The sequence below is a fragment of the Canis lupus genome, chromosome 2 (genome assembly GCF_048164855.1).
Source record: "Canis lupus baileyi chromosome 2, mCanLup2.hap1, whole genome shotgun sequence".
Classification (NCBI taxonomy): domain Eukaryota; kingdom Metazoa; phylum Chordata; class Mammalia; order Carnivora; family Canidae; genus Canis; species Canis lupus.
The window spans coordinates 32,642,073-32,668,202 of NC_132839.1; the positions used below are offsets into that span (position 1 = coordinate 32,642,073).

A 26,130-nucleotide genomic window follows, 5' to 3' on the forward strand; every position below is an offset into this window, starting at 1 on the left:
CTTCCTTCCAACCTACGTGCCTAATAATTCAGATAGATTACTGTATAGATTCTATTGTACACTATTGAGTGTACAAAATCTTTGGAAAAATGTACAAAATCTAATTTATTTAACTCTATCATAACTATTATTTCTATATATTATTACTTCATAATTTTTTGTTTCAAGTTTTTGTTTAAGTTGTAATTAGTTAACATGTAGTAGTGTAATATTAGCTTCAGGACTAGAATTTAGTGATTCATCACTTACATATAAAACACCCAGTGCTCATTACAAGTGTCCTCCTTAATACCCATCATCCATTTAGCCTAACCCCCTCCCACACCCCTCTAGAAACCCCCAGTTTGTTTTCTATAGTTAAGAGTCTGTTTCTTGGTTTGCCTTTCTTATTTTTTTTCTTCTTTGCTCATGTGTTTTGTTTCTTAAATTCCAATGATTAAATATCATGTGAGTGAAATCATATGGTTTTTGTCTTTCTCCGACTGACTTATTTCATTTAGCACAATACACTTTAGCTCCATTCACATCATTGGAAATAGCAAGATTTCATTCTTTTTATGGCTAATTCCATTATCTATATAGATATATACCACATCTTCTTTATCCATTCATCAGTGTATGGACATTTGGATTCTTCCCATGATTTGGCTATTGTTGATACTGCTGCTATAAACATGGGATGTGTGTGCCCCTTTGAATCAGTATTTTTGTATCCTTTCAGTATACTAGGTATCTACCTAGTAGTGCAATTGCTAAATCATACAGTAGTTGCTATTTTTAACGTTTTGAGGAACCTCCGTACTGTTTTCCAGAGTGGCTGCATCAGTTTGCATATATTTTTATTTTTATTTATTTTTTTTAATTTATTTTTTATTGGTGTTCAATTTACTAACATACAGAATAACCCCCAGTGCCCGTCACCCATTCACTCCCACCCCCCGCCCTCCTCCCCTTCTACCACTCCTAGTTCGTTTCCCAGAGTTAGCAGTCTTTACGTTCTGTCTCCCTTTCTGATATTTCCCACACATTTCTTCCCCCTTCCCTTATATTCCCTTTCACTATTATTTATATTCCCCAAATGAATGAGAACATATAATGTTTGTCCTTCTCCGACTGGCTTACTTCACTCAGCATAATACCCTCCAGTTCCATCCACGTTGAAGCAAATGGTGGGTATTTGTCATTTCTAATAGCTGAGTAATATTCCATTGTATACATAAACCACATCTTCTTTATCCATTCATCTTTCGTTGGACACCGAGGCTCCTTCCACAGTTTGGCTATCGTGGCCATTGCTGCTATAAACATCGGGGTGTAGGTGTCCTGGCGTTTCATTGCATTTGTATCTTTGGGGTAAATCCCCAACAGTGCAATTGCTGGGTCGTAGGGCAGGTCTCTTTTTAACTCTTTGAGGAACCTCCACACAGTTTTCCAGAGTGGCTGCACCAGTTCACATTCCCACCAACAGTGTAAGAGGGTTCCCTTTTCTCCGCATCCTCTCCAACATTTGTTGTTTCCTGCCTTGTTAATTTTCCCCATTCTCACTGGTGTAAGGTGGTATCTCATTGTGGTTTTGATTTGTATTTCCCTGATGGCAAGTGATGCAGAGCATTTTCTCATGTTGCATATATTTTTAAATCACAATACAGATGTTATTAGATTATCTACTAATGTGGTGTGATTTCATGGGTAGCAAAAATGTAATCTGGCTCCCTCAAATTCTTAACTGTTCATAACTAATTGAAAAAAAACTGCACATCATTAAAACTGTTCTTTTGGTTAACAGTTTGGTCCTTGCCCAAATGATAATACATATTTTATCATTTGAACTCATTCTAGAGCATTAACCAGAATGTGGAATCTCTGCTTTGGTTTTATAATAAGATTTTTTCTTTGTCTTTGTTGAGTTTTGGGTAAATGCATTTTCTCTCATGAACAATGCAAAACTTTACACACACAGCTACATATAAACTTCCCTCCCTTGTCTTTCTTCTACATTTCTCTATCATTTTTGTTTACTTTCTACCTTCCTCCAATAATATGCAAGCTATTATCGAAAGCACAGTATTTTAAAAAGAATTTTCTTGTATTTATGCTTAAGAAGTGCTTTAGTAAATTGACTTAAAAACTATACACATGATTGTTTTATGTTATCTTTTTGCCTGTTTTGATTCCTTGGATCTGTTTATTCCTTTTTCACCTCTGATTATATACTCTGTCACTGTTTTCTCTACAATTCCTACAATTTTGTATAACATCTGTCACTTAATGAATACTACATTTCTGTTTTTAGTAATGGATTATTTCTAACATGTTGAATTGATTATCAAACATGCCTACTTTTTATTGGACCTCTGACCAAACATATTTGCTTGTATAAATCACACAAATATCCATTTCAATGTGGCTAAAACAGAAGTCATGATTTTCCAATTGGAATGCATCCTTCCCTCTCTTCCTGTGTGCTAACAGGCTCCATTTGTTAACATGCATTCTGTGCCAGGTATTATAAAACACTTCTTTTGTAGACTGTCACATGTTCCTCAACTTAACTGAGTAAACCTAATTATCATTGATTCCATTTAAAGCACCACTTCTCTTGGTAAATTTCTGCAAATCTTATGGTTATTTTAGCCTACACACCCACTCCCATGTTCACATAACCAACAATGTTAATGTTAGTGGGACAATATGTTTGTTGGGATTATGTCTTTCTCAGTGTGACAGCAACAACATCTGGCACAGTTCCATATATGTTGTCAAATTCTGAATAAATTTATATATCCCAAATTTACCAGCACACACAGACAAAGCTATTTCTTCATATTTGGACTTAAATTGTTATTGCTCTGAAACTTAATATGCTTATTAAATTTTCTGTATCACTGGCTTTGTGATGCATTCTTTCTAATGAACAAAAAAACTTTGTGTTTTTTTAGAGTATTTTTATTAATTGTCACTTTGCAGAGTGATCTTTAAAATTGTGACAAATGTTATTACTGCCTTCTCTTCCTTCCTTGGTTCTTTAAAAAAATGTATTTTTATCGATGCTGTTTCCATCCTCATTGTTATCCACTAACACAATATTAATCCTAGAGACCATGAGCTTTTTGATGCTGAGTTTATGCAAAACCTGCTCGGCAGTAATCTTCTCAGGCATTAAGAAGTAATTACTTTCAACTAATATTTGACAAAGCAGGAAAGACTATCCACTGGAAAAAAGACAGTCTCTTCAATAAATGGTGCTGGGAAAATTGGACATCTACATGCAGAAGAATGAAATTAGACCATTCTCTTACACCATACACAAAGATAAACTCAAAATGGATGAAAGATCTACATGTGAGACAAGATTCCATCAAAATCCTAGAGGAGAACACAGGCAACACCCTTTTTGAACTTGGCCACAGCAACTTCTTGCAAGATACATCTATTAAGGCAAGGGAAACAAAAGCAAATATGAATTATTGGGACTTCATCAAGATAAAAAGCTTCTGCCCAGCAAAAGAAACAGTAACAAAACTAAAAGACAACCTACAGAATGGGAAAAGAGATTTGCAAATGACCTATCAGATAAAGGATTAGTATCCAAGATCTATAAGGAACTTATGAAACTCAACAGCAAAGAAACAAACAGTCCAATCATGAAATGGGCAAAAGACATGAAGAGAAATCTCACAGAGGAAGACATAGACATGGCCAACAAGCACATGAGAAAATGCTCCGCATCATTTGCCATCAGGTAAACACAGATCAAAACCACCATGCTATCCCAACTCACACCAGTGAGAATGGGGAAAATTAACAAGGCAGGAAACCACAAATGTTGGAGAAGATGTGGAGAAAGGGAACCATCTTACACTGTTGCTGGGAATGTGAACTGGTGCAGCCACTCTGGAAAACTGCGTGGAGTTTTCAAAAAGTTCAAAATAGATCTTCCCTACAACCCAGCAATTGCACTGCTGGGGATTTACCCCAAGGTACAGATGCAGTGAAACGCTAGGACACCTACACCATGATGTTTCTAGCAGCAATATCCACAATAGCCAAACTGTGAAGGAGCCTCGGTGTCCATCGAAAGATGAATGGATAAAGAAGATGTGGTATATGTATATAATGGAATATTACTCAGCCATTAGAAACGGCGAATACCCACCATTTGCTTAGACGTGGATGGAACTGGAGGGTATTATGCTGAGTGAAATAAGTCAATGGGAGAAAGACAAACATTATATGGTCTCATTCTTTGGGGGAATATAAATATAATAGTGAAAGGGAATCAAAGGGAAAGGCGAGAAAATGAGTGAAAACATCAGTGAGGGTGACAAAACATGAGAAACACCTAACTCTGGGAAATGAACAAGGGGTGGTGGAATGGGAGGTGGGCGATAGGTTGGGGTGACTGGGTGACAGGCACTGAGGGGGGGGACTTGGCGAGATGAGCACTGGGTGTTATGCTATATGTTGGCAAGTTGAACTCCAATTAAGAAAAAAGAGAGAAAAAATAAATAAAATTAAATTTAAAAAGAAATAATTACTAAAATAGGGGCTTGAATATTTTCAAATTTTTTTATTTTCAATTTTTAATCAGTGTTTCAATGTTTATTATCTCACATCAGTGAGTGAAATCAATTCCCTTTTGAGCCACATTTCATTTCTTTGTAAACAATTTCTCTTCATTTTTATTTTATTTATTTTTTTAATAAATTAATTTTTTATTGGTGTTTGATTTACCAACATACAGAATAACACCCAGTGCTCATCCCATCAAGTGCCCCCCTCAGTGCCCATCACCCATTCACCCCCACCCCCCGCCCTCCTCCCCTTCCACCACCCCTAGTTCGTTTTCCAGAGTTAGGAGTCTTTTTCTTCTCCCTTCCTTTATATTCCCTTTCACTGTTATTTATATTCCCCAAATGAATGAGAACATACACTGTTTGTCCTTCTCAGATTGACTTACTTCACTCAGCATAATACCCTCCAGTTCCATCCACGTTGAAGCAAATGGTGGGTATTCGTCGTTTCTAATGGCTGAGTAATATTCCATTGTATACATAAACCACATCTTCTTTATCCATTCATCTTTCGATGGACACCGGGGCTCCTTCTACAGTTTGGCTATTGTGGCCACTGCTGCTAGAAACATCGGGGTGCAGGTGTCCCGGCGTTTCATTGCATCTGAATCTTTGGGGTAAATCCCCAACAGTGCAATTGCTGGGTCGTAGGGCAGGTCTATTTTTAACTCTTTGAGGAACCTCCACACAGTTTTCCAGAGTGGCTGCACCAGTTCACATTCCCACCAACAGTGTAAGAGGGTTCCCTTTTCTCCGCATCCTCTCCAACATTTGTGGTTTCCTGCCTTGTTAATTTTCCCCATTCTCACTGGTGTGAGGTGGTATCTCATTGTGGTTTTGATTTGTATTTCCCTGATGGCAAGTGATGCAGAGCATTTTCTCATGTGCATGTTGGCCATATCTATGTCTTCCTCTGTGAGATTTCTCTTCATGTCTTTTGCCCATTTCATGATTGGATTGTTTGTTTCTTTGGTGTTGAGTTTAAGAAGTTCTTTATAGATCTTGGAAACTAGCCCTTTATCTGATAGGTCATTTGCAAATATCTTCTCCCATTCTGTAGGTTGTCTTTTTAGTTTTGTTGACTGTATCCTTTGCTGTGCAAAAGCTTCTTATCTTGATGAAGTCCCAATAGTTCATTTTTGCTTTTGTTTCTTTTGCCTTCGTGGATGTATCTTGTGAGAAGTTACTGTGGCCGAGTTCAAAAAGGGTGTTGCCTGTGTTCTCCTCTAGGATTTTGATGGAATCTTGTCTCACATTTAGATCTTTCATCCATTTTGAGTTTATCTTTGTGCATGGTGCGAGGGAGTGGTCTAGTTTCATTCTTCTGCATGTGGATGTCCAATTTTCCCAGCACCATTTATTGAAGAGATGGTCTTTCTTGCAATGGATAGTCTTTCCTCCTTTGTCGATTATTACTTGACCATAAAGTTCAGGGTCCACTTCTGGGTTCTCTATTCTGTTCCACTGATCTATGTGTCTGTTTTTGTGCCAGTACCACACTGTCTTGCTGACCACAGCTTTGTAGTACAACCTGAAATCTGGCATTGTGATGCCCCCAGCTATGGTTTTCTTTTTTAAAATTCCTTTGGCTATTCGGGGTCTTTTCTGGTTCCACCCAAATCTTAAAATAATTTGTTCTAACTCTCTGAAGAAAGTCCATGGTATTTTTATAGGGATTGCATTAAATGTGTAAATTGCCCTGGGCAACATTGTCATTTTCACAATATTAATTCTGCCAATCCATGAGCATGGAATATTTTTCCATCTCTTTGTGTCTTCCTCAATTTCTTTCAGAAGTGTTCTATAGTTTTGAGGGTATAGATCCTTTACCTCTTTGGTTAGGTTTATTCCTAGGTATCTTATGTTTTGGGGTACAATTGTAAATGGGATTGACTCCTTAATTTCTCTTTCTTCAGTCTCACATCATCCATGTTATGCTTTTGCCTTTATTTTACAATTTGAGGTTGAAAGTATAGCTGATATTGGTTTGGGGATATTTCATTCATACTGAGGTATAAGAAAAACCACATCTAGTGGTTAGCCATTATATACTGTTAAATCCACTGGGTGATAGTCACCAACCTGAGAAATAAGTGCTGACTTAAGCTCATGGTTTGAAAACTAGAGTGCTTCCAGGGAATCTGGGGACATATTCAACATATATATTAGATTAAATTTAGAAGTGGAGAATGATTGCTTCAGTCTACCTACTTCTCTCTCATCCTTTCTCATTATCTCTCAGACCCTGTATGCATCACTATGTAACCTTACTCAGTATGTAACCTTACTCAGCTCACTGAGCACTACTCAGTGTTCAAAATATTTTTTCTTATATTACACAGTATTATAAGATGGAATTCAATAAACTAACTGAAAGTGACATAAAACCAATGGACTTCGGTTTATCTTTCAATAAATATTTGAAAGGAGGCCGAGATTTCTAATGGATGATGTTTTTGCAGCATGACTTTGGAGATATGAAGGGAGAAATACACACACACACGCTCACACAATGGGTGTTTTTATTTCACACTTTGAGGTTGTGGTGATATAGCTGATGTTATTTCTGGATATTTCTTATATTAGGATTCTTATTTATATATTCACCTATTTAGTATTGAAATATCCCATGTATACTCTTGGAATCTTTATAAAATAAATACATAAGCTATAACTCATATATCTTATTTTAATACAGGCAGATGAAATCTTTTTTCCTCAGAGAAAAATATGGCTAAAATTTCACAAAGGGCAAAATTACAAATGTTGCAAAACATATTATACTTACTTTTCTGTCAGACAATCATAATTTCTTTAATTTCTTTTCTTTCTTAGTTGAAATCTTTGATGAAGATTTTCTGCACTTCTTTTCATTTTTGTTCATGCATTCACATTTATTCTCAGAGCTTCTCTGAACATGTAGGAAACACTCTGAGGTTGGTCTGTCCAACAGATTGGATTGGCTTTCTCATGAAAGGCCTCGGAAACATTATCTTGTATAATTTAATATTTAAAAGGAGAAAAAAAATGATCCTCATGGCACTGTAATGCCAGAAACTCTTACCTCCTTTGAAGGAGTAGGTATTTCAATATCCCTGGAAAGGGACAGATACCAACCTTGACTTTTTTTTCAGTTTGCTCTACCTGAAAGTAAATGAATAAACCAAAGGTTCTTGGTGACAATCAAAAAGGTAAATATCAGAAGTTGTGGGTCATAATTAGTGCCAAAAGGATGAATGTTGTTAGTCTTGTATGATTTCTCATCACAGGCTTCTGACTTCAGTCCAATCTGTTTGTAAAATTGACATTAAAAATGAAAAAAGTGGCTGAATGATAAATGTGAATACACAGCCATCCTCAGCTCTAAATGAGGTGTATTACATGATTGATTGAAGAAAAGTTTTCTCAAAGTTTTTACTGTACTAGCGTCATCAATTGTATAGCTCTCGTTACTTTCTCAAATTTCTTTTATCAATTAATCTTTCACGTGAATACACTAGTTCAATGCAATTTTAGCCACAGGAGTAGAAGAGACCTATAGGTGATTTCACAGGTAGTCTAATATCCTTTCCTTGCCCAATAATTCTTCAATACTCACAAGCTGAATTAAAAATTGATGTCATAAGTTTGATGTGTTTACTTGAAGTCCTGGTTCTTTATTAAATAAAAGTACAGACATTGATCATTTTGGCAGACTCTGTGTGTTTTGCGATATAACTTCATAAATCTTAGCATGGCTATGTCTAAAGAAAATTTTTAATATAAAAAAAGACTCTTGTAAACACCCACACTCTGTTCCTATCCACTAACAATCTCTGAGTATCAAAAATGAGCCTGATTCCCACTTTTGTTCATTCTTCAGTGGAGCACAATGTTTTGATGTACTAATATAACTAATATATCACAAGGGAACTTGGTAAAAATTCAAAGGCCCAGGCTCCATCCTGCTTTAATAAGCCTTAGCGTTCAGGTACTTTATCCCTCTGGGTGATTCTGAAACATATCAAAGCTTGAGAACTATTCGTCTTGACTAATTAAGCTGTGCATACGAAAATAATAGAACTACTGTTGCTTATCATCACATTATGACTTGGTAAAGTTGAAATGCTTCTAATTGCCTTACTATCTAGGTTACTGAAATTTTAATCAGATTTAAAATAACAAATCCTTCCCTAAAGCCTCTATCACATTCACCTTACTGTTTTTGCTTCTTATTTGTCAAATCATTCTCTAAAACTTTTTTTTTAATTTATTTTTTATTGGTGTTCAATTTACTAACATACAGAATAACCCCCAGTGCCCGTCACCCATTCACTCCCACCCCCTGCCCTCCTCCCCTTCTACCACCCCTAGTTCGTTTCCCAGAGTTAGCCAGTTCTCGTCTGTTTTGTGCATCAACATTGTAATGAAAGTACTTTTGTTTTGTTTTGTTTTAAGATTTATTTATTTTTATCTTAGAGAGAGAGGGCAATGGGGGGAGGTGCAAGAGGGACTCAAGTGGACTCTATACTGAGCACGGAGCTGATGCAGGGCTCCATCTCATAACCTGAGATTATGACCTGAGCTGAAACCAAGAGTTGGTCACTTAATGACTGCCACCCAGGTGCTCTGAAAGTGCTTTTAGAAAGATCATCTGTATTGGCCTTTTTTGTAAATAAAATGTACTCTCTTTGTTAGGCTCAACTGCATAAATTTACCATTTGTGCTTTTCAACTAGAGCAGTTGACACAATGCTTGAAATTTCTGCCTAGCTGCATTTTCAGCATGCTTCCTTTTTCTCTTCATCCGGTACTATTGTTAAGTATATGGTCTCTATATATGTATTATTGTTAAATACTATTTGTTAAGTACTATTGATTTAGCATAAATATATGTTTAACCAACTACCAGTAATATATACTATGACTCTAGTATTAACATTTTACATTTATAAATATTTTTTAATAGTAAATATAACAGAGAAGACCGCTTAAAAGTTCATAGTTTAAATAATACTGAAGAATCATGAATATGGGCACGCCCTGTTTTATTGTGCTTCTTGGATAGTGAGGGTTTGTTTTTGTTTTTTTTTTTTACACATTGAAGGTTTGTGGCAACCCCCCCCTCAAGCAAGTCTAACATTACTATTTTTCCACCAGCATTTGTGTACTTCATGCCTTTTTGGCACATTTGGATGATTCTCACTATATTTCAAGGTTTTAATTATTATCGTATTTGTTATGGTGATCTGTGACCCTTCATGTTACCTATTGTGATTGTTTTGGGGTGCCATGAGCCATGCCCATAGAAGATGGAGTATGTAATTGATAAATGTTGTGTGTGTTCTGACACCGCCATTCCCCCATCTCTCTCCCTCTCCTCTAGCCTCCCTAGTCTCTGAGACAAAATATTGAAATAGGCCAGTTACCCACCCTACAATGGCCTTGAGGTGTTCAAGTACAAGGAAGAGTCACAGGTTTTTCACTATGAATCAAAGGCTAGAAATGATTAAGCCAAGCGAGAAAGGCAGGTCCAAAGCCAAGATAAGCTGCAAGCTAAGCCTCTTGCACCAAACATTTAGTCAAGGTGTGATTGCAAAGGAAAAGTTCTTGAAGGAACTTAAGAATTATGTTGAATCTGCTCTGTCTGTGCTCTAATGCTCTAAAAATGGAACAACAAAGCCTGGATGACAGCACAAAGTGTTTACAACATGGTTTGCTGAATATTTTGAACCTACTATTGAGACCTGGTGCTCCAAAAAAAAAAAAAAAAGATTCCTTTCAAAATATTACTACTTGTTGACAGTGCATCTGGTCACTCAAGAGCTCTGATGGAGATTTACAATAAGATTAATGTTATTTTCATGCCTACTATCACAACATCCATTTTGCACCCATGAATCATGAAGTAATTTTAACTTTCTAGTCTTATTATTTAAGAAATACATCTCATAAGGCTTGAGATGCCATATAAAATGATTCTTCTGATGGACCTGGGCAAATTGAAAACCATCTGGAAAGGATTCACCATTCTAGATGCCATTAAGAACATTTGTGATTCATGGGAAGAGGTCAAAATAGCAACATGAACAAGAGTTTGGATAAAGTTGATTCTGATCCTAATATAGGTCTTTGAGGGCTATGAGACTTCAGCGGAGGCAGTAACTATAGTTGTGGAAGTATCAAAAGAACAAGAATTAGAAGTAAAGCCAGATGTAACTAAGTTGCTACAATCTCACTAATGGATGAAAAGTTGTTCCTATGGATGAGTAAATAAACTGGTTTCTTGAGACGGCATCAACTCTTGGCAAAGATGCTGTGGAGATAGTTGAAATGATAACAAAGGCTTTAGAATATTACATAAACTTAGTTGATAAAGCAGTGGCAGAGTTTGAGAGGACTGACTCTAGTTTTGAAAGTTGTATTGTGGGTAAAGAGCTATCACGCAGCATCACACACAACAGAGAATTGTTTGTGAAAAGAATTAATTGATGTGGCAAACTTCACCGTTGTCTTATCTTAAGGAATTGTGCAACCATTAGCAGCCACCACGCATCAGTTAGCAGCTATCCACATTAAGGAAAAACCCTCTACCAGCAAAAAGATTATAACTCATTGCTTTTTATTAAAGCAATAAAATGTTTTTTATTTATTCATTTATTTATTTAAAATTTTAAGGATTTATTTTATTTATTTATTTGAGAGAGAGAGAGCTGGGGGGAGGAACAGAGGGAGAGAGAGAGAGAATCTCAAGCAGACTCCCCACTGAATAGAGCCCAATGTGGGGCTCAATCCCACAACCCTGAGATCATCACCTGACCTGAAATCAAGAGTCAGACACTTTAAAGACTAAGGCTCCCAAGTGCCCTTATTTATTTATCAAAAGATATTTTTATTTGAGTATAGGTCACACACAATATTACATTGGTTTGATGTACAACATAGTAATTCAGTTATTTGAAATTCTTTGCATCAACAAATATTATATATTTGGTTGTTTCTCTGATCTGATTACTTACATATCAGCTAACTGGGGTATTTCCTATCTTCAATCATTGCATACTTTGTCTTTTTCCAACATTACTGAATTAAAAAGCATTTGCTTTAGAGGCCTCAGTTAGATGGTTACATGAAATTTCACTTGGTTGCTTTAAAATGTTTTCTTATTAATAATTAAGACAGGCAAGTATCAGCTCCCACTTTATACCTAGTCCCATAGTTTAGCCTAAAGAATATATAAAAGCAAAATGAGAGTAAGAACAGGTTACATGGTTTGTCTAAAAGTTAATTGCAGCTCTCCAACACCTGGTTAAGTGACACAAAGGGACAACACAGCATTTCCAATGGTGGTATAGAAAGGAATTGTTTCTTTCTTTCTTTTTAGATTTTATTTATTTATTCATAAGAGACAAACACAGAGAGAGAGGCAGAGACATAAGCAGAGGGAGAAGCAGCCTCCATGCCAGGAGCCTGACGCAGGATCCGATCCCAGGACCCCAGGCACGCCCTGGGCTGAAGGCAGCGCTAAACCGCTGAGCCATCCAGGCTGCCCAGAAAGGAATTGTTTCTGATGTCCAGACATATACACTCAATTCCCATCACCACAATCACAGATAAGCACCTCATTCTGAGGACCTCATTCAGCTTGTATGTACTGAAGATGTATCTCTTCTTCAAAAAATACCACCATTTTCTCCCAGTCCTTAATATTTCACATTATTTAAGAACATGAGACTGACATTGATATTAAGATACAGAGATTAAAAATTGAGCTTACATTAAATTGTGAATGACTCTTACAGAGCAGGGTCACTCATTGATAAAATGACAGCAAATAAATCTTTCAATTGAGATAAAATTTACACATTTTATGCATAGATTTTGTTTACTTATTTATTTTTGTATAGTTTTTGCTTAAAATGAGGGTGAGATTGTGGCAGAGGATGCTTAGAAGTGTCTCTCCAAATTCTATGACACGTAGATGATCTTCATTGTATTGATACATAAAAACAGATTGGCAGTGACTCATAGATTTATCACTCATACTGAAAAGCCACACTTCATAAATGGTTGTGGAAACCTTTTATAAATTATTAAAATAACACACTGTATCTGTTATCTTGTTTTAGACACTTTCCTCAGAGAAAACATTATTCTGTAGTTCATAAAAGGGGAAAAATGACAAAAAATATACTTTTCTGATAATCGTGATCTCAGGTGTTACTGAACCCCAAGTTACAAAGGGTAAAGAATCATCCAGGAATTTCTTATCATGGAGATAGTTTAGTGGCCTCTGATAGCTCGTTCTGGGAATACAGATCCACACAGAGAGCTCAGCAATTGCAGTTTTCACTCATGGTCCACCATCCACACAAGATGAAAAATTTTCAGCAGAAACCCTGCCTTCTTGTGAGCCCAGGAAACATTTTCTTTATCCTGTTAACTACAAAGCTTATACTAGTTTAAATGAGTAGATTAAGATCTCTGTTTCTGTAAATATTAGTATTCTGATGTTTCTAGTACAGGAAAATATTTCAAAATTGACAAAATTGACCCAATTTTCATTTAAGTGAAATAAACACATAATGTCCTTGGTGGTTCTGTTCTTTACATTACTAATGAGTCTCTTGTGTAAGACTTTGGGAATATAGAGTGGAACAAACAAAACTGAGGGAAATGTACTGAGATACATAAAAATAACACTGACATCAGAAGTAGACCAAGTACACAATAATAAGTACAAGGTTACAGGGGAAAAGGAGAAACTTTCTTTTCTTTCATTTCAACATCATTTTAAGTATTTGCAAGATGATAGGGACAATTTTTGTAATTTGTTAATTCTGTAAAATGTATAATTAATGCTTAGTATAAATATAACTATTCACATAATAAGAAAGAAGAAATCTTTTAACGAGATAAAAGACAACGCAATTTCTGTTGGTGATTTCATGGGCCTTTGTATTTCCATTTTTATTATTAACTGATTATTTTTTGTATGCATTTGTCTGTGTTTTTTCCTGATTTGTTAGGAATAAATGTCAAATAAAATTGTATATAATGACTTAACGAGGATTTAATACACATATACATTGTGAGGTGACTATCACAATCAAGTTAATTAACACTTCCATCACCTTACATGTATATAATTTTTTATTTTGTGGTGAGAATGTTTAAGATCTCTCAGCCAATTTCAAGTACATGATTTGTATTTCAACTATTATCCATACTGTACTTAGAGCCTCAGAGCTTATTCATTCCCTTTAAAATAAATACGTTGAATTCTATTTCACATAACTCATAGATTTCCATTTCTTTGGTCTCAGTAATTGGAAAATTATTGTACTCTCTTGATGGTGTCATCTCGCTTTTCCTTTCCATCTTTCTACCTGCTTTGCGCTGATGTCTACAAATTTGAGGAAGCAGTTGCCTCTTGGAGTCTTTTAAGATGGGCCTTGGTGTGAAAAGACTTGCATCTCCAAATGACTGGGAAGGTCCCCGCTGGGTGGGGTGTACTGTTTCCACTACCAGGGAGGGTACAGTCATTCCCCCATGGGCTGAGCACAGAGCAGTGCAGTCTAGTCATAGCTGCACCTTAGGTCCCAGGGTGTGAGGTGCAGACAAGTAACAGCCTTGCCTTAGCAGTGGTGGGTCAAAGCTGTGACCAAGGACCTTAATTAATGACAGACCTTCAGAGAAATACACTTTCAAAGAGTAAGACCATAAAAGATCAATTATTAGGATGTCGCTGAAGAATTACCAGTGAAATATGAATCATAATGTGTGAGAAAACTACTTTAGCTCAATATGCACATCTTAAAATTCTCATTCAGATTTATTCAACTTATCCTAGCTTGTAAGAGTTTCAAGTATAGTGATGATTGTGTTTTAGAATGGCAAATCTTAATATAGGGGGCTAAAATTTACTCCCTCAGTTAAGCTTAGGGAATCTGAAAGAGATTGAGGGACTGACATCTACTTACACAACCCCTTGTAGAGTATTTTGAAGATATATTTCTGATACAGTTACATTACTCCTACCAATGTACATGAAAGGTCAAGAAAAGCAAAATATTACATAGACATAATATATTCTATAATGCCTCCATGCAATGGACTCCGTGAAAATTGAAAGGGCAATTTAAACACTGTTTATTCAAAAAAAGTGATTGACAAAAGTCTAGAATTTTATTTAAATAATTGTCTCCTCACAGTGAATATGAAAGGAAGTAATTTAAGCACTTAGCTCGAGATGTTTATAGGACCAGAAGATGTGAAAGGGAGGTGGGTATACAAACTTACAAGTTTGTATACATTGTCTGTAGTACTATTTACCTCATCTGGTTGTTTTGGGCTATATTTGAATTTATGGGTATCTGAGGAGGAAGATGACAATAGTCAAGATATAATTTCCATAGTATTAAATTTAACAGTATATACTTCTAATAATACTTTCATCCATTAGCCAAAATAGATGTAACTGTGAATGTAGTCCCCTTACTACATAGCAGGGATAGTTCTGCAATATTTTACCTGCCAAATCTGGTGACAACTGAGTTGAGTGGGGCAGAGAGAAGCTTTATCAAATTTGCTGTGGTTGGGGATCCCTGGGTGGCTCAGCGGTTTAGCACCTGCCTTCGGCCCAGGGTGTGATCCTGGAGACCTGGGATCAAGGCCCAGGCCCACATCAGGCTACCTGCATGGAGCATGCTTCTCCCTCTGCCTGTGTCTCTGCCTCTCTCTCTCTCTCTGTCTCTGTCTCTCATGAATACATTTAAAATCTTAAAACAAAAAGTTTGCTTTGGATGAAGACTATAGCTGAGGTGGAAAATCAACGTCATTCATCACCAGTCTGAAGCTTACAAAGTCATTGAAACCTGGGCATCTGATTGGTAGATGGGAAAAAAGAGGGCTGGTGAATCACATATTAGATGTTTTATAGGCCAGGTCTAAAAATGGCGCACATCACTTCCACAACCATTCTGTTAACTATAACATAGGCTACATAGTCACACCTAACAGTGTAGAAATATGCCAACATCCCCACCCCCTAACCCAAAAACGTGGTTTACTGTGTTTCCAGTGATAACAAGCAACATATTTAGCAAATATCAATTTCTGTCAGAATTTAAGAGTAAATATATGCAGAGTTTAATTTTAGTGGAGAATAAACAGTGGAATAGGGTTCACATTAAGCTGTTTAAAAAGAAAGTGAGAGTGTCAGTATGACTGGTGAAGCTTCAGGTTTTGTGCCTTTCCATCCTTCCTTTCAGTTAGATTAATTGACTCATTTCTCCTTTACATCTTTGATAGGAATGCAATTTTTTAATTGAATCATGAAAAGCTTTCTTCACTTGCTTGTTTCTCAGTGTGTAAATAAAGGGATTCAACATTGGTGAGATAGAAGTAATAAGGAGTGAAATCCCTTTATTAATAGCTACCTCATCCTTGGCTGAAGGTTTGACATAAATGAAGATACAGCTACCATAAGTAATGGAAACAACAATCATGTGGGAAGAACAAGTGGAAAAGGCCTTTTTCCTTTGCTGAGCAAAGGGAAACCTTAGAATGGTCCCTATAATATAAATGTAAGAAAGAACTACACACATGAGGGTGATGATGAATGTCAACACAGCACAGACTATAACCATCTGTTCTATCAACCATGTGTCTGAGCAAGAGATCTTCAGGATAGGAGATGCATCACAACAAAAATGATCAATGATGTTTGAATCACAGAATTCCAGGCCCAAAACTAGACTAATTGGTGGGAGAATGATGATCAGTGCTGCTACCCAACAGAAGACGATGAAGTTCTTGCAGACTCTTCTGCTCATGATGGTCATGTAATGCAGGGGTTTGCAGATGGCCACATAGCGATCATAGGACATAGTAGCAAAGAGAAAAAATTCTGTTACTGCAAAGAGGTCTGTAAACAACAGTTGACTGACACAAGCATTATAGGTAATGGATTTGTCCCCCGATGATATGCTATATAAAAATCTGGGGACACAAGAAGTTGTGAATGAAATTTCTAGGAAGGAGAAATTTTGGAGGAAAAGATACATTGGTGTTTTAAGGTGGGAATCAATCAGAGTGAGGATGATGATGGTTAGGTTTCCAGATACATTCAACATGTAGGAAAGAAACAGAAACATAAAAAGCAAAATTTTTAGTTGAGGGTCCTCGGTGAGTCCCAGCAAGATGAAAGTTGTTAGTGCTGTTTGGTTTCTCATCCTTGACTATTGTCTTTTTCCCAATCTGCTTGAAACAATAAGGGAGACTATATGAAGAACTCAAAGTCCTGGCCAGCTTCTAACTTCAAGTAAATCTTAGTGATTCCTGTATAACTGGTTAATGGAGAAGTTACCACAAAACACATGACGATAAATACCTTTTTGTATCACACAAACTGACTCTTCACATTTGAATCACCTATGTCCTACTCCTGCTTCTAATAAATCTACAACTTATCATCTTATAAACATCATTGAAAAAGAGTCTTATCTTCATAAGTTGCTTTTGAATCAACAATTCTGCCCTCCTCAAATTTTCTATGTGTAGACATGTTTCTAGCAGAGCACTAAGAAAAATTAACAATGGTATTTGATAAGATAATTCCAGTATTAAAGTTTACATGTGTATTAGTTATTAAAAAGGCAATGAACACTTATCACATAGGTTATCCTGTGTCAGCTTATATAGTTCATTTTCTTGGGAGTTTAAGACATTTTTGTTGGGGAAAAATACATTTTTATTGGATGTATTTTTTAAAGATTCATTTAAATGTGTTAGCAGTCCAATTTTTTTCAGGTTTTCACCATATGAATTTTACTTCAAACTTACACATTTAATATTGTAATATTTACATTTGGTTGTATTTTCTTTCTACTTTTAGAATAGAACATCTATATGATATATTTCGATGCTTCCTTGAATATCCTTGTGCTAAGAAGAATTTCTCCCCAGCTTGCAAGCTGAGATCTGGGATTGTACTGTCTCATTCAGTACTTTCGTATAGATTTCTTTGATAGTAAAATACTCTAATTAATACTGTAATTGGCTGCTACCATTTCCTATTCTCCAGATCTTGAGAACTTCCCCCTCTGCCTTTTCCCATCAAAGGGTTCTCAGTAAGGATGGATTCTTGATATTAAAATTCTAAACTGAATTTCCATTTGACAATGGAAAGACATTTGACAAGAAATTTGAAAAACCACCACAACTACTCAGGGCAGTGAAAGCTACATTTTCCATTGTTTTCCCTTCACCTACCAGAAAAGATGCATCATGGAGATTCTACGAGGTAGTGCAACAGACAGAATTATGGTTAATTCCAAGGATCACACAGGCAATTCTTCTGGAGAAACTTATAATTCTGAGAAGACAACTTTAAGGAAGCAAGGAAGCAAATCTCATGGATATGCTACCTTGAGAAATATCAGAGCCAATCACTCTCACTTTTTTTAAAAACTGTAATAAACAAGCTGAATGGGATAGCTTGAAATTGCCTCCACATACTTAACTGCAGGGTGATGAAAGGTAGCTTTTCTCATTAAAATGGTCCCAAGAAAGTCTGTTTTTGTTGGTTTCCAGTTCCTCATGAATAGCTGATAAGCAGCAGCCAATTGTCAAAGTTGCCAGATGGAAATTGGTTTATTGGTTTGAACCAATTTGACATGGCAGCTCTTCTCACGTGCCAAGCTTTGACATTTCTCATGTTGTGTCTGAATTATATGCCCAGAAAGACTTGGGTCCTCTCCTCTGATAGCCTTGTACCTTACACCAACTCGAAGTCAACTGCCAAATCCTTTGTTACAGTGTCTAGAAATGAAATGATCTTTCCATCTGGAACGTGTCTGCCGCCATGACTGCCGGCCTTGGGTTGACTGCCAACCTCTGCTTTTCAGCAGGCTTTCCGACTAGGCTCTGGAGTGTTTTTTATTTGAAAGCTGATCAATCGCCCACATCTTTGAACACTATTTGCCAGACAGTAAGAATGAATGGTTTGCTTCAAGGTCGTGCCTCGACACAGTGAGACAACCTGCCGGAAATAGCCCCGAGCCAGCTACCACACCATCTTAACAGGACATCACTCTGAGTGGTCAGGGCACATGAGACACATCCATCTGGATTGAGTAGACAGGCCACAGTGATCCAAAGTGATGGGTTCCTAAGATCAGGAACAAGACAGGGATGTCCACTCTCACCACTGCTGTTCAACATAGTACTGGAAGTCCTAGCCTCAGCAATCAGACAACAAAAAGACATTAAAGGCATTCAAATTGGCAAAGAAGAAGTCAAACTCTCCCTCTTCGCCGATGACATGATACTCTACATAGAAAACCCAAAAGTCTCCACCCCAAGATTGCTAGAGCTCATACAGCAATTCGGTAGCGTGGCAGGATACAAAATCAATGCCCAGAAATCAGTGGCATTTCTATACACTAACAATGAGACTGAAGAAAGAGAAATTAAGGAGTCAATCCCATTTACAATTGCACCCAAAAGCATAAGATACCTAGGAATAAACCTAACCAAAGATGTAAAGGATCTATACCCTCAAAACTATAGAACACTTCTGAAAGAAATTGAGGAAGACACAAAGAGATGGAAAAATATTCCATGCTCATGGATTGGCAGAATTAATATTGTGAAAATGTCAATGTTACCCAGGGCAATATACACGTTTAATGCAATCCCTATCAAAATACCATGGACTTTCTTCAGAGAGTTAGAACAAATTATTTTAAGATTTGTGTGGAATCAGAAAAGACCCCGAATAGGCAGGGGAATTTTAAAAAAGAAAACCATATCTGGGGGCATCACAATGCCAGATTTCAGGTTGTACTACAAAGCTGTGGTCATCCAGACAGTGTGGTACTGGCACAAAAACAGACACATAGATCAATGGAACATAATAGAGAATCCAGAAGTAGACTCTGAACTTTATGGTCAACTAATATTCGATAAAGGAGGAAAGACTATCCATTGGAAGAAAGACAGTCTCTTCAATAAATGGTGCTGGGAAAATTGGACATCCACATGCAGAAGAATGAAACTAGACCACTCTCTTTCACCATACACAATGATAAACTCAAAATGGATGAAAGATCTAAATGTGAGACAAGATTCCATCAAAATCCTAGAGAAGAACACAGGCAACACCCTTTTTGAACTCGGCCATAGTAACTTCTTGCAAGATACATCCACGAAGGCAAAAGAAACAAAAGTAAAAATGAACTATTGGGACTTCACCAAGATAAGAAGCTTTTGCACAGCAAAGGATACAGTCAACAAAACTCAAAGACAACCTACAGAATGGGAGAAGATATTTGCAAATGACCTATCAGATAAAGGGCTAGTTTCCAAGATCTATAAAGAACTTCTTAAACTCAACACCAAAGAAACAAACAATCCAATCATGAAATGGGCAAAAGACATGAACAGAAATCTCACAGAGGAAGACATAGACATGGCCAACATGCATATGAGAAAATGCTCTGCATCACTTGCCATCAGGGAAATACAAATCAAAACCACAATGAGATACCACCTCACACCAGTGAGAATGGGGAAAATTAACAAGGCAGGAAACAACAAATATTGGAGAGGATGCGGAGTAAAGGGAACCCTCATACACTGTTGGTGGGAATGTGAACTGGTGCAGCCACTCTGGAAAACTGTGTGGAGGTTCCTCAAACAGTTAAAAATATACCTGCCCTACGACCCAGCAATTGCACTGTTGGGGATTTACCCCAAAGATACAAATGCAATGAAACGCCGGGACACCTGCACCCCGATGTTTCTAGCAGCAATGGCCACGATAGCCAAACTGTGGAAGGAGCCTCGGTGTCCAACGAAAGATGAATGGATAAAGAAGATGTGGTTTATGTATACAATGGAATATTACTCAGCTATTAGAAATGACAAATACCCACCATTTGCTTCAACGTGGATGGAACTGGAGGGTATTATGCTGAGTGAAGTAAGTCAGTCGGAGAAGGACAAACATTATATGTTCTCATTCATTTGGGGAATATAAATAATAGTGAAAAGGAATATAAGGGAAGGGAGAAGAAATGTGTGGGAAATATCAGAAAGGGAGACAGAACGTAAAGACTGCTAACTCTGGGAAAAGAACTAGGGGTGGTAGAAGGGGAGGAGGGCGGGGGGTGGGAGTGAATGGGTGACGGGCACTGGGGGTTATTCTGTATGTTAGTAAATTGAACACCAATAAAAAATAAAAAAAAAAACAACAAAGTGATGGGTTCTATTGCACCATGGTCTTTTTGTTCCAGTTGATTAGACACTGCTTCAATTTTGACTAGTATACAGACGGAGATGCTCAATGCATTCCCATTTGCAGTGATATTATGGAGGGGCTAGAAACAGAGCTCTCATCGGTTATCTGGAGCCTGTGTGGTACAGATGAGAAGCTAGAAGCTCTGTCATCCTCAGTGTCTGAATCCCTCCCCAGGAGAAAGTTAGGTGCTTAGAGAGGCTTAACTATTGAAGGCCGTTCAGAATACAGTTTAATGGATTATTGCTACAGTAATGCACTCTCACCCTTGCAAGAGAGCAGAATGGCCATTTCCGTGGGAGAGGGAGAAATGTCACTTAAGTTCGGCCTCTGACCTCCTCCTAAGCATCTCTAGGACCTTGAACTCTGGACTAATGAAACTTACATGGCCTAAAAAGAAGAAGGTATTTCACTTTGTCCAAGTTACAATGGCTCGCTCGGTTTGGGGGAAAGTAAAGACTGTTAGGGGTTTATATACAGGCACAGCAAGTCAATTCTCCTCTTATATAAAATGCATCTTGTATGCAGAAGTTGATTACAACATTGAGCCAGAGAACACCATTTGTTTTCAGGTTTGTTATAGTTACTCCTAAAGCAGTTAGTTTCCCCTTAGGGTAAATTATTTGCATTCAGTAACATACTTAAGTCAGTGCGAATGTTTAAAATGTTGGGTGGTAATTTCAGCTTTACATCTGTATACACCTTATTCATGATTTCATTCCAATCTCATTAAATGAACTCATTGTAAAATTTTAAAAAATTAAAAAAAAGAAACACATTTGACAATGACATATTGCTCCTTGTATGTATTGCATAGCAAAGTGTTGGATTAAAAATTTATTACAGAGAAGTAAGGGAACATTAGGAGTATGTTTATAGAGTTGAAGAGTCAAATCCTTGTTTGTTTGTTTGTTTGTTTGTTTGTTTTTGGCTAGCTTTGTTTCAGTTTGAATATAATCGACCATCTTACTATAAATGACATTTAGCAATATCAGATTTAAGAAGTTTTAGCCATTTCTTAATTATACTTTTACATTTTCACCTACATGATAATGGTCTCCTCTGTCCTATTAACCATTTGTACATCAACTCATCTAATTTTTGCACCATTTAAACAATCTAGCCAAGGTCACCACTAGCCTCCCTCTTGTTTCACTCATTAAACACAATTCGGTCTTCATTTAATACAAATTCTGCTGCATATGAGACTATCAACTGTTAACTTGTGAAACTCTTTATAGCTTCATTCTCACTGTCTCACATTTCCTTGAACTTCTTCCTACTGCTTTGTCTCTTTCATTCTCTTTTGTGGCTTTTCTTTTTCTAATCCCTATGGTTGTTGATCCATCTGAAATCTCTTCTCTAGAAAATCCTTTCTTTTGCTCTCCCTTATAAACGAGGGGATTCTTATAAATAAGTTGACTTCAAATAGGCTAATTCCCAAATTTATATCTACAGAGAAAAATGCATCTTCTATTGTTCTGATTTCAACATTCAGCTTATTTCTTGGGCATCTAGATCAGACTTAGAGGGTTTGAATTTACACTTTTTTCCTTTCTGAATGTCTTTGAAAAATTTGCTTAACTTCTTTATCTTGTGCTTTTATCATGTGCAAAATTCAGGTAAAAATAATATTTACATCTTGGGGTTATAGTGATAAATTTAGATAGTATAGATAAAGCATATACAGCTGCATTTGGAATATGGCGAACACTCATTACTATTAGCTACACTGAACATTCTTATTTTGTTATCTTATTATTTCCTACTGAGAGTCCTGTAGATGTGCACAATTCAAGATTTTAAATGGGCATCTCACTATTGTATATCCTTCTCTGTCAATCATAAGTCTCATATAAGGACATTCCTTATTGTTCCTTTTTCTATACTCCTGTTTTCAGTTTATCACTGGGTCCTGCCATTTTGCTTATCTCCTTAATTTGTTTCTTTTACTCTCTCACTCACAATATTAATTTTATCCTGGATGTCTTTATCTCATAGCTAAAATATTGCAAAAGCATATGTCCTTGCTTCTGCATTCAATATTTTAAAATCAATCAGAATCATTTTTTAAAAAGCCCGATTATGACTAGTTCTTCTTAATGTGTTGTGTAAGACTGTTTCTCAACTGTTATTGGCTGACATTCATCCCATACTAGATGTATCCTTAAAACTCTTGATCCATGTCTCAATTGCATGAAAGCTAATTAATTTTGGCTTAAGGTAAGAACTGTAAAGAGTAGAAGATGGAATATATTTTGTTTTTTAAGTTTCAAATGCATCATGCATTTAGATTAATGGAATATTTTTCAGGCAATAAATAGTTTTATTCAGAGTAATATGTAATAACAAGTCTTCTCATCCTTAGAGAATTTATGAAATTTGTTTACCGGGGGATAAGAGAGTTGAGGGATAAATTAGAGAATTTGATGGTTCTGAATGAGATTTCTATGTTTGGGGCCCTCTGCTCTCTTCCAGTGATATGGAGCGAGGATAACAGAAGGAAAGAAAGAAATTGACTGGTGCAGATGTTTTTATTCCTTGTAGAGATCTAAGGGGGAAAAATAATAGGAACAATTATTTGCTCCTTGAACATAGGCTAAAGGGCTTTAGAAAGACACATAGTTTTCCCATTCTCAAACTGGTATAGAATTAGAAGAATGGTGTCCTCATGCCTAATTGTGGCAGGAAATTAAAAAAGAATGTTTGATACTTCATAAATTTTTCCTGTATTGCAATTTGCTGCAGAAACACTAAAAGTGTCTTAAAGCTTTCATAGGAAACCAATGGACTGCAAGAGTAATACAGGAAGGGAAATAGAAGATGGATTCCACAGTAGTAAAGCACAGAATAGGTATTTGAGGACCTGAAGAGATGATGGATATTTTGATAATGTCAGCTCTGATGGATACTGATATTTCTTTACTTCTTAATATCAGAACTGTGCAAATGTATCAGAATTAAGGTGCAGCTGAGTTGAGGGTGTCAACAGATATATGATAACAATTCACTAGAGTGAGGTGACGGGTTTGGGTAGAGAGAAAAGACTGGTATTAAGTTGGATTAAAAAATAAACTATAATTTATTGTTTTAAGAATTTGAAAATGGAAATTTTGTAACTCAAACAGTAATATTAATCCTTTCCCTCACTCCCTTTTGCCTTCATTATAGAATTTAAGTTTCTCAGTGGGCATATGGAGATCTTTCTAATATTTCCTGTATTAATTCACACAATTTACCCAGTTTTTTGTTCTATTCTCCTGGTTATATTCTATTCTCCTTGCACTGGCTGCTGTCTTACTATCCTAGTATGTATGTACCACAAGATATACAATGGGATATTACTCAGGCTCAAAAAAGAATGAAATCTTGCCATGTGCAGCAACATGGATGGATCTGCAGGATATAATGCTAAATGAAATAAGTCAGAGAAAAACAAATACAATATGATTTCATTCATGTGGAATTTAAGAAGCAAATGAACAAAGAAAAAAGAGACAAACATAACAAAAACAGACTCATAAATAGGCCAAAATGGTGGATGCCAGGAGGTAGGTGGGTGGAGCCTAGGTGAAATAGATAAAGATGATTAAGAGTATACTTACCTTGATAAGCACTGAGAATGTACAGAATTGCCAAATCATTATATTGCACACCTGAAACTAATATAAGTCTGTTAATTATATGTCAATAGAAAAAGAGATAGTATACCAAAATAATAGAGTACAGTCTATTGAGTTAGGCCTCTGGTTTCACATCTCCTGATTCAATTTGCTTCACTTATTTACTTGTAGTTCCAATAAAAGACTATGCTTAAAATTATCTGTGGAAATTTCCATATGCTGATCCTTTTGTCTTTAGTGATCTCTATACTTGCAGTCCCTACCCTCCCTATCCTTCTTCAAGTTTTGGTGAAGGTATAAATTTCACTAGGAATCTATCTATAATCCTTTAAGATAGAAGTAGCTTTTCCTCTAACATTCCCACTGTAGTCTATGACTATTCTCAAGATAGCTCTTATGACTAACTCGTCAGTGTTGACAAGTTGACATTATTGAGAGAGAGAGAGAGAGAGAGAGAGAGTGCAAGAGCATGCACATGAACTTGTGGGGAGGAACAAAGGGAGAGGGAGAAAATCTTAAGCAGGCTCCATGCTCCACACAAGCCCAGGCAGGACTCAGTCTCACAACACTGAGATCATGACTTGAACCACCCAGGCATACCTTTGCTGAATTCTTTATAAAGCTTGTGAATATTGGTGCTTCTGAAAACCCATTCAATGTTCTGTAAAGCAATACTAAGGGCAGAATTGAGACTGCAATTTTGGACATGAGACAATAGGTATTTCACTTTTCTTTCTCAACTATCATTAGGTAATTAATTCTATGGGCAGCTATTTCCCTTTGTAAACAAAGAGTCTGTCCTTTGTTCTCCCTGCATTCCAAGGAAGAAAAGACTTCCCTATGGAAAAACTAATTAATTTGTTATATGAATGGTTTCACTTTTTTCTAGTGATATGTACCCAACAAGAAACCTAGAAATGTGCTTTTCTAAGGTCTGGTGAATTGAAGCATGTTACTTCTATCAATACAGTAACATATAACAGCATCAGAGTGCTAGAGATAGGAAATTACCTTGCATTGTAAGCACCTCTGTAGAAAAGACCATTAACCTATGCTCAGGGGGGAAATAATTAACTGATAACCAGGTACCCTTTTAGACAAGATTATAGAAATTGACCTTTTTTAACCAAACTGAGAAAATTCTTAAAGAGAGCTTCATTGTGGCATCATAACTCAGAGCACTGTCCTAGATTCCCAAACTCTCTTTCTCATCATCAACACTTATCTTCTGTGATCCTGGGATATTACATGAATGTTCCAGTAAACACCTTTAATTCAGGTGTATTTTCAATTTAGTGTAGTTCAATGAATATTTGTGTTTATAATTAGCTCATTGCTCACTAATGACAACGTTGCTAATAATTTGGCACTCTAATGAAGGCACAGTTACATCTTGGTATAAATATATATTGATTGATAAGTACGATGTTTTGGGGCAGATCACTTCTGTTTGTCCCTCCTGTTTCTATGACTACTCATAAATTAAATAAAAACATATTTATTGAGAACCAATTATATGATTGTATTGCTGTAGATACTAAGGATTTAAAAAAAAAAGTGAACAGATGCTGACTCACCTCTACCGATGTGTGTATTAAATATTTCCAGTAAATCCAATCCCTTAAAATTGTTCTTTTTTTCTTAAAATTTTT

The 26,130-nt window shown here is 36.4% G+C and overlaps 1 protein-coding gene across 1 annotated transcript; it reads right to left on the reverse strand.

Moving 5' to 3' along the window:
• Nucleotides 1-15,825: 15,825 nt before the first annotated feature.
• LOC140609241 (olfactory receptor 6C68-like) lies at nucleotides 15,826-16,788 on the reverse strand. The gene has a single exon (XM_072784535.1). It carries the CDS (start codon nucleotides 16,786-16,788, stop codon nucleotides 15,826-15,828), a length of 963 nt encoding a protein of 320 aa, XP_072640636.1.
• Between the last annotated feature and the right edge of the window lie 9,342 nt (nucleotides 16,789-26,130).